This window comes from Rhinolophus hipposideros (genome assembly GCF_964194185.1).
Source record: "Rhinolophus hipposideros genome assembly, chromosome: 5".
In the NCBI taxonomy this organism is placed as follows: Eukaryota; Metazoa; Chordata; class Mammalia; order Chiroptera; family Rhinolophidae; genus Rhinolophus; species Rhinolophus hipposideros.
Window position 1 is genome coordinate 71,149,585 of NC_138051.1, and position 10,378 is coordinate 71,159,962.

The 10,378-nt window shown below is 42.9% G+C and overlaps 1 protein-coding gene across 2 annotated transcripts in view; it reads left to right on the top strand.

The window, feature by feature from the left end:
* HSPA2 (heat shock protein family A (Hsp70) member 2) overlaps positions 1-9,173 on the top strand; it is a 35,125-nt gene extending 25,952 nt beyond the window's left edge. Inside the window, exons 1-2 of one of the 2 annotated variants that reach the window (XR_013993402.1) lie at positions 3,085-6,839; positions 8,934-9,173. Coding sequence is in view for 1 of the 2 variants with exons in the window: in XM_081049324.1 (XP_080905450.1) it covers positions 3,194-5,101 (1,908 nt within the window). In the remaining variant the exon portion in view is untranslated. Of the gene's footprint in view, positions 1-3,084; positions 6,840-8,933 lie in introns of those variants that run through there. The other variant, XM_081049324.1, reaches the window with a different exon arrangement.
* The last annotated feature ends 1,205 nt before the right edge of the window (positions 9,174-10,378 follow it).

Genomic DNA, 10,378 nt, shown 5'->3' on the forward strand with positions numbered 1-10,378 from the left:
AGAGGGTAATGCTAAATGAGGGGTATGATCATATTTAAGGTAAAGAAAAAATATTGTCACACTGCCCTCCAGAAAGATTGTACTATTCTACATTCCCACCAGTAGAGTTTACCTGTTTTGATGTACCATTGCTGACACTGATGAGTATTATTTGATCATAAATTTGCTAATTTGATCATTTTAAATGGGCCATGTTTTTAATGAATTTTGAGCCTCGGTCATCAAAGACCAAAATTTTTTAAAAGAATCAATACAAATAAGGAACAATATAAAAATTCCAAGAATGCTCAGTGTATAATAATGTTCTAGAACTGAAAAAGTTTATTTCATATAAAATCAAAATGCAAATACTGCATCTTTTTGGGAAAAGCTCAGGATGCCATCTAAAGTATGAAACATGAAACATCAATTTACCAGGTGAAAAGTTAAAGCAGAAAAAATATATATAACTAATGAAAATGTAGGAAAATTGCTACTGTGGTTTGAGAAAGCTGTGGTAAAGATGACTGTGGTGGTTGGATTGCAAGATTTGTTTGTAATAACTGCATAGAGGTAGTACATAGTTACTAAGAACCTCTCCCTTCTGAAGCTCTAATTTTACTGTTTGTGTGTAAGAACTGGCATGTTTGCTTTTTTGCAATCTTGCTTTGCTTGGGGTTAGGAGTGTGAGGGCTGTTTGAATACAAGAGATCTGAAGAGTTTTGTTTCTTACAGTTCTTTCTGCTTTCAGTTACAGCTGGGGCCCTGTCTCTAAATCACTTATTATCAGTGCTACAAAGAATTTGGATTGCTCTCCAGCCCACTAATTCCCTCTTTTTTACATAAAACACAAGTTTACAAGATTAAAAAAAATCAAGAGATTAGTACTCACAGTTTAAGCAGCTTGAATAGAAACGTTTTCATTTTATCTTCATTTTCCTAATATTTTCTTTGAAAGATGTCATAGTTCAAATTTTCTCTAACTTTTTTCATGAAAAAGATGATGAGAATTGTGGTTAAAGCCAGTACTATTTAACTAATATATTAGTAAATTAACAGCCAATGTGTTTTTAGAGATTGGAAACTACACACACAATTTTGCGACTGTTTTAACACTAGATAAAAGAAAAATGTTCATTGATTGACTGTGTACGGTTCTGTCAACATTACCTTGTGATCACAGATTACTTATGTTTCTCAGACAAAAACTCTCCAGCACTGTCTCACACGACTTTGATACGGGTTATAATATATTACCAGCCTCATTCAAGGGATGGTTCCCCATTCCCATAGCCCGGGGGGGGGGGGGGGGGGAACAAAGCGGCACATAAAGCTCTGAACTGTATCCTATCCACCTGAAGAGACTATTCCTTGCTTGCATCCCTCCCCTTGCAGTGACACTCATCTGTGCAGAACACGGAGGTGCCCCAGGACACGCTGCTCTCTTCTACCCATGCTACTACAACCCACGGCTCTCCTCCCCTCTGTGTCGGCAACCTTCACCTCCTGGCTCAGGCACGTCATCTCTTCCAGGAAGCCCTCACCAATAGTGCACTTTTCCCTCTCTGGATGTGCCCCTGCAGACCGTCAACCTCATAAAGACAGGCTATTTCATTTGTCTTTTTACTCTCGCATAAACTCGTGAAATAGATGTTTAAAGCTTGTGGAATAGCTGTCCATAGTTTCCCCCTCGTAACGTGAAGTGTTACCCAGCGAGTTTGTTATTGTTTGCCTCCAGGAGCCCACTTATAGGAGTCTGCTTCTACCTCGGCACCTGGTTCCAGGCAGTACTTCCGAATCCGTTCTCACGGTCCTCCGACACACGATAAAATGGATTGTGCTCCTTTACCTACCTTCTCTGAGGGTTTATGCCTCCGATGTAACTCATCAGAGCTAAAGAAAATAATCGCACCCAGTCGAGCTCAGTCCTAAACATGACTCGGTCATCAACACGATCGCGCGTGCGGATGCTGGGCACGAGAGAATATGGCTGGGCCCGAGACTAGGTTCTTTCATGGTGCTTCCAGGTGAGGGTTTTGATTATAGATTTTCCCGCGAAGAACTCAAAGCAGCGGATAAAACACTGGAAACCAAACAGCAAGGAAAGTAGTGGAGAGAATAGGGAGACAAAACCAGGAAGCTTAAAGTGGCAGGACAAGCAGGAAAAATGGAAAGCGAGGTAGCAAAAGGTTAAACGCTGGGAAGAAGGGCTGCAGTCATTCCGCTCTCCCAAGCCTCAGGCCTCCCGCGCGCGGCGCGCAGAAAAACGCCGGCCTCTCCCGGCTCTCACCCGGGCTTCCCCTACGGTCCCCACCCGCCGGTTTATATCGTGCGTGCACACCCACTGAGACGCTGCGAAACACGCAACGTAAACTTCCAGAAGGCCGACAGCCCGACTCAGGAACTTCAGTGTCATTTTTTTTTTGTCCCCCCCCTAGGGGGAACCGCTCTCATGCTGAGGCCACGCCAATGTTTAAAAAAAAAAAAGAAAAGAAAAGAAACAGGCTCTGGCCCTATTTCCTCGGTGGAACCTACTCAATGAATTGCCCTGCCCCTGCGCGCTAGGTTCGTCAGTACACTTGGCACGTAACCACACTTACGGCCCAGGAACAGAGCCGACAGCCCAAGTGCCTCTCCTCTAGGCGCCCCCCCCCTCCGCGCCTCCTCCTCGAGCCACGCCCCAGCCTTTCCTTCCCCACCCCACTTGGAAGTTCGTGCTGTTCATTGGCCGCCTGCCCTGCCAATCCAGTGCGCGTTGACGAATCCCGCCTTAATGACACGAACATACACGAACACCTGGCAGGAGTAAAGGGGGCGTGCGCGAGCCTAACACCCCCAGCTGCAGGGGGCGCTTGAGGCTTCGCGAACCCCGGCCGCGGGGGTATGTGGGAGGGGCTCATTTGCATAACGGCCGCCCCTCGCCTTCTTGCGCGGGTCGGGGTCCCGCCCCTCACTCAACTTGAAATCTGTTGGGCCACCGACAGGTCACTCCCACTCAGTCAAGCCTTGGCGGGCGGTCTTGGGAGCGGATTGGCTCTGGGGTTTTCCACCAGGCGGCAGGGAGGTGGCTATAAGAGCCGGGAGCTGGGAAGGGGGAGCGGGAGATTCTGGTGGCGCTCGCGGTGTCCCGTGCGAGTCTGCCGTTAGTTTGACGCCGCGGATTTTCTGTCCCTGGTGTTCTCGCCTAACGTCGCTTGCCTGTCTTTCAGTCAGGATGTCTGCCCGCGGCCCGGCTATCGGCATCGACCTGGGCACCACCTACTCGTGCGTGGGGGTCTTCCAACATGGCAAGGTGGAGATTATTGCCAACGACCAGGGCAACCGCACCACCCCCAGCTACGTGGCCTTCACCGACACCGAGCGCCTCATCGGCGACGCCGCCAAGAACCAGGTGGCTATGAACCCCACCAACACCATCTTCGACGCCAAGAGGCTGATCGGACGGAAGTTCGAGGACGCCACGGTGCAGTCGGACATGAAGCACTGGCCGTTCCGGGTGGTGAGTGAGGGAGGGAAGCCCAAAGTGCAGGTGGAGTACAAGGGAGAGATCAAGACCTTCTTCCCGGAGGAGATCTCCTCCATGGTCCTCACGAAGATGAAGGAGATCGCGGAAGCCTACCTGGGGGGCAAGGTGCAGAGCGCGGTCATCACCGTCCCCGCGTATTTCAACGACTCACAGCGCCAGGCCACCAAGGACGCGGGCACCATCACGGGCCTCAACGTGCTGCGCATCATCAACGAGCCCACCGCGGCGGCCATCGCCTATGGCCTGGACAAGAAGGGCTGCGCGGGCGGGGAGAAGAACGTGCTCATCTTTGACCTGGGCGGCGGCACCTTCGATGTGTCCATCCTGACCATCGAGGATGGCATCTTCGAGGTGAAGTCCACAGCCGGTGACACCCACCTGGGCGGCGAGGACTTCGACAACCGCATGGTGAGCCACCTGGCGGAGGAGTTCAAGCGCAAGCACAAGAAGGACATTGGGCCCAATAAGCGCGCTGTGCGGCGGCTTCGTACCGCTTGCGAGCGCGCCAAGCGCACCCTGAGCTCGTCCACACAGGCCAGCATCGAGATCGACTCCCTCTACGAGGGTGTGGACTTCTACACGTCCATCACCCGCGCCCGCTTCGAGGAGCTCAACGCCGACCTGTTCCGCGGGACCCTGGAGCCGGTAGAGAAGGCGCTGCGCGACGCCAAGCTGGACAAGGGCCAGATCCAGGAGATCGTGCTGGTGGGGGGCTCCACCCGCATCCCCAAGATCCAGAAGCTGCTGCAGGATTTCTTCAACGGCAAGGAGCTGAACAAGAGCATCAACCCCGACGAGGCGGTGGCCTACGGAGCCGCGGTGCAGGCGGCCATCCTTATCGGGGACAAGTCAGAGAACGTGCAGGACCTGCTGCTACTCGACGTGACCCCGTTGTCGCTGGGCATCGAGACAGCTGGCGGCGTCATGACCCCGCTCATCAAGAGGAACACCACGATCCCCACCAAGCAGACGCAGACCTTCACCACCTACTCAGATAACCAGAGCAGCGTGCTGGTGCAGGTGTACGAGGGCGAACGGGCCATGACCAAGGACAATAACCTGCTCGGCAAGTTCGACCTGACCGGGATTCCCCCGGCGCCCCGCGGGGTCCCCCAGATCGAGGTCACCTTCGACATCGACGCCAACGGCATCCTCAATGTCACCGCCGCCGACAAGAGCACCGGTAAAGAAAACAAAATCACCATCACTAACGACAAGGGTCGTCTGAGCAAGGATGACATTGACCGGATGGTGCAGGAGGCGGAACGGTACAAATCAGAAGATGAAGCCAATCGCGAGCGGGTCGCCGCCAAAAACGCCGTGGAGTCCTATACCTACAACATTAAGCAGACGGTAGAAGACGAGAAACTGAGGGGCAAGATTAGCGAGCAGGACAAAAACAAGATCCTCGACAAGTGCCAGGAGGTGATCAACTGGCTCGACCGAAACCAGATGGCAGAGAAAGATGAGTATGAGCACAAGCAGAAAGAGCTGGAAAGAGTGTGCAACCCCATTATCAGCAAGCTTTACCAAGGCGGCCCTGGCAGCGGCGCGTCCGGAGCCTCCGGGGGACCCACCATCGAGGAAGTGGACTAAGCTTTCACTCAACTCAGAGTAAACCTCTTTTCCTTTCTCTATTTTTTTTTCCTTTTATTTTTGTTTCTTTGAAATGTCCCTGTGCCAAGTACGAGATCTATTGATGGAAGTCTTTAGCCCGGTGTATGCATATGAAAGGAAAGGTGCAACAACTTAGTTTAATTATAAAAGGTTAGTTCTAAAGTTTGATTTTTAAAAACTTTATTTGAGGTTTCTCTTTAATGCATTTTGCGTATTTGCTGACTTGAGCATTTTTGGTTAGCTTAGTTGGAGAGGGGAAACCTGAAGTTTGCACACATGTTCTGTGGAAGCTTAGTAATAAAATATATAGAAGCTTGAATTGTTTATTTTTGTGTATTACTTTAAGACAAAAGTGAACATTGCAGTAAAGTCAAGGACAGGCATTCTTTTTGCAAACAATTGCATAAATACAAATTTGAAGTAAAGCTGACATTGATCTCAAAATTACTGTCTTGGAGTTTTCAATTTTCCCTTGGTGCTGTTTTACCCATGTTGGTCTTTAAGTAAGATATTAGTATGAGGTGAAATTTATCTAACTCAGTCTTGTCTAATCCTCAGATGAGGTTCCTGCTTTGAATTACCAACAACTGAAGGGGAGAAGATCTGGATAAACTTTCCCCCACCCCCTCTTTTAATACAGAAACCAGACTGAGGTCTTCCAGTGTACCCAAACTCCTAAGGCTTGGCTTAAGTGTTCAAGTGAAAATCTACCTGATTATTCCAGCAAAATACAAGCTATATTCTAGAATTAAGTGTAAAATTATTCTTTCTCTAAACAAAAACTGGGGCAAGAGTTGTCTTCTGATAATAGCCCAGAGTAGTATGAAACATTGCTTCCTGTGACAGGTGCCTAAAACCAGTCAGCAGGCAGACTTTAAAGCCACTTAATAAGAGCCCAAATTTAGTCAAACTTGTTTTAATTTTGTAATAAAACAGCTCAATTTAGCTTAAAGCAAATTTCACAAGGATATGTTTCAAGTAGCAGGTGGAAGTTCTTGGGGGATAGGAGGAGATAGTACAGTGTTGTTTTTTTCTGATTTAAAAATCATAAGGCTTTTGTAATACCTGCCTTAAATCACTAGAATCTATTTCTTTTTTTAAAAGGCCAACTACAGGATAATCCTGTGTTTTGTTAATATATAACCTGTCCATTTTCTTATATATCTGATTTGAGATTGTTAGAGATGGGAATATTGCAACCCTCTGGGAGCCAACTATCCTCGGCTTAAGCTTTAAAATACACATCCTTGGGAGAAGGGGGTTCATGTTAATTTTTTTAGTGGAATTACACTCCTGCTTTGTTTTGATTTATTCTCTTTAAGAGGAACTTGGTAGGAATTCTGTAAAGTTGATTGGAAACAATGTATAGTTAACATAATGTTTTCACCACACATAGACGTCTTGCTATCTCTTCCCAAGTGATGTAGACTTGCTTCATGTTCTTCATAAGATAACAGTGTGTATTGTAGAAGCCGTATTTTTAATTTAGTAGTGGACCTCTTACCATGCAGAGATTAATTTTTGAGGTAATATAAAAAGTAGAGAACAAATATAAAAATAATGGGCTTTGGTAATGACCCTCTCACCAAAAGCTGACTCTTATGTACATATACATTTTTTTTTCTCTTCTTTTTAGCAAGTTTTACTTGGGTGGCCGGATGAAGATAAAAAGGCAATTATGAAATTTGCTTCAAAATAAACCAAAAAATTTTTAAAGGTAATTGCTCTTTACACTGAAAAGCTGAAGATAACTTGGGTTTTTCAGTGCTGGTGCCAAGCTGGTGGAAAGTTTTCAGCAAGGAGGCACTTAAGGGTGTTTCACTGACTACAGACAGTATCACATAAATATTTGACAAACCACCTTGGTACTAACAGAACAGGTCAATAGTAGCGGTAGAGTGACAGCATTAATTTTTACCAAGATAATACCCGTTCTATTAAACTTTTATTAGTCCTTTATTTGTTGAAAGTGTTTATCCCTTGCTCTAACTTCAGAATATAATGGAGTCTTTCTGTAAGCGCACTTTGGTATGAGTATGACTTATTTTAGACCTTACCTTAGAAGACATTAGTTTCTAAAGGATCAGAAAAATGACTAGTGGTAGTCTCTGATTTTGTGGACTGACCTCTGATAAATGGCTGTAACACTAATATCAATCTATGTAGACATTTCATTTTCTATTATTTTGAAAAGCAATTTGTAAAACTCCTAGCCTTGAGGGTTTTTATTTAATTCTGTGTTCTCAAATTTACCTAGATCTGAACATTATTAAGATAAAGCTACCAAAGCAGCCATTCAATGTTTCCAGGAGTCAGTTGAAACTGGTAACCCAATAACCCCTGGGAACTCCTTAGCAGATTTTAGATCAGCTATAGTCAAATGACAATGGAAAAAGTACTTGATGTTAGGGCAAGGGTAAATTACAGTTTAAGGAATAATTAAGCATCACTTGAACTTGAAAGTAGGGAGTATGTTAGAGACTAGTGGTCATGACTAAAGCAAATGCAGTACATATAGAATACTAAGGGATTAAAAAATACATTTCTCGGAACAGGCACTTAAATTCCTCTTACTTGAATGTCTGTTTAACATAGTTATCCCTGTTTTGAGACAGTAAAACTGAACATCTGTCCAAATAAGACATAACAAATTGTTTACAGTACTTGAGATGTGTAAAATTTCAAAACAAGCTCAAAATTTTTTTGTATTTGATATGTATAATGGAAATTCACTAAAACTTGTACATTAGGAGATACTAATGCTATATATTTAAACTTAACATGCATAATGGGATATTTAATGAATCATCTAATCAATATGTCTAGGAGACTTAATGAGAATTTCTTTATCCTAAATATAATCTTAAATAGGAGTACAACCTGGCTATCTAGATGAAATCAAAGTGTTTCTTTTTTTATGAAGTTCTAATACTAGATCCATGATAAGGCCTTCCCCTACTTTAAATTAGTTGAGTAAAGTTGTGTTGTGAGACATGTCCCCCTTGCTTTTGAACACTTGAATTAATTTGAAGTTTTTAAAAGAATCTTAAATCCATACACAAGACAGTTGCTAAAAGACTATGTGTTTAGGTTAAGCAACCAGGGGAATATATTCAATTGCTTCTGTATATTTAATTTATAAATAGGTATGAGAAAACTGTTTTGCAGGACTATCCTTCATTACAATTAGATAGAATTTCATGCCTTAAAGAAAAAAATATGGATCTAAAGATCCCAGTATTTATTCTTGATATAGCTCTTGGAATGGAAATATTTTAGGGTGTATGCATTTCTGAAACTTAATGGGGTGATAATGTTGAAAGGTCTTTTAGAACAAATCAAGAAGCCATAGGCTGTTTCCTCCACCCCTTTCAGAATAGATTAGGTTGTTTGTGAATTCAACATTGGGTAAGTAAGCAACCAAAAATGGAGTTGCTAATTCAAATATTGGCATTGCCATTTTAATTTTTAAAGGTAGAATTGTAACATCATGAAAAACCTGTCCATTATAACTTTTTCATAGTATAAGTATGCATTATATTCAGTTAATGTCTTGGGCCTAAAACCTGAGGCCAACAACTTAGTTTTATGTTATATGCTCTTAGTTATATGACCTTGAGAAGCTTCTCTTAACTGGGGAAAAAAAAAAAATCTTTCCCTCACAGGTCACTTGGAATTATTAAATAATTTAGATGTTAACTTGATCCCTACTTTAATGTCACAAATTGGTTTTTTTTATAGTTTTTAAAATATTTTTCATTTTTTAGGTTTTTAAATCTTATTTGCAAATGTTTTTGTTTTTTTTTTAAAGGAAGGTACAGCTCACAGTGGCCTATGCGGGGATCAAACCAGCAACGTTGGTGTTAACTAGCACCATGCTCTAACCAACTGAGTTAACCGACCACCCCAACGAATTATTTTTATTAAGAGAAAATTATATTTCCATTTTGGGATGTGAGTTTTTAATGTCATTGAAAAAAAAACTATTTGGTAAAAAAATCGAACCTAAGACATGAGTGGGTCATTTTCTAAATAAATAATTTAGAGTCATAAAAACAATCTTTCCCCCCTTCTTTTGTTAGGGTCTGGTAATACAGAAGTATAAGATGGTCCCTTCAGAGTTATAGAAAGTTTCCTTTAAATATTATGTCCCTCTAACACATGTGAAATAACTTGTCATATAATTTTTATGTAGATCATTGTTTTGGGTTCTCAACTTTTATTTTTACCTTAGTTTTGTACATTAGACAGCCTGATGTTACGGTGAGGTATAAAAGATCTTTGGTTTTCTATGATCATTTCTTCACTCATTGGGATAAGATGAAGAGGTTGACTGAAGTGTGGTCTTCCTGATAATGGTTGTGAGGTGAACAGATTCCATCCAGAGTCCTTGGTCTTTATCAGACCTTTCTGGAGCTTCAGCTTATTATTTCTCCCTGTCCTCCCCACCTCAAGTTATATACACAGCTTGGTGAAAAAAACTTAGTGACTGGAATATTCTTATTCCTTTTCAAATGAGTCATCTTGCAATAAGCCAGCCACAGCCTCAAAGCTGCATTGCCCATGTATAGGTAGGTGGATTTTTATATATCTGAGCCAACCAGAATGGACTCAAATGAATGGAATGTAAATCTGGGTGATTACAAATTTATACCACTGTAGCCAGTGGTGGTGTTTTACCAAGGAATGAGACTGGGAGGGTGGAGGTAGGGATAATGTCTCTTGCCATATTTTTAAAGTTTATGGGAGAATACATTCACAAACTATTTACTGAGCATCTCTTATACTAAGTAAACTATGGGGATAAAATATATGAGACATTCCCAGTCATGTAGTGCCATCTGGGATTGCGTACATCAGTTGGAAAGAACCATAATCTGCATATCAACTCAGTTGCAAGAAGGAGTTACAAGACACATGATTTGAAAGGTGTAAATATAAAAATATCAATTGAATACCCATTGACAAAGCAAGTACTTATTAAGGGTGGTGCATTACACACATTACTCCTTTAAAATCCTCATAACCCGATTTGGGAATCTTCAGAAGCCGTCTAGGTTCCACATCTAGTTATGCAGCAGAACCAAGTATTGAAAACCTTATTTCCACACTTTTCTCCCCTTCCCTGCTCCCCCAAATCAACCCAGTCCTAACCTGGATTTGAACTTAATTTAGTGCTAACTACTAAAGTTTGGAAAAATCTAGCCTAAGAAATGAGTGGATCATTTTTTAAATAGAGTCATGAAAACAATCTCT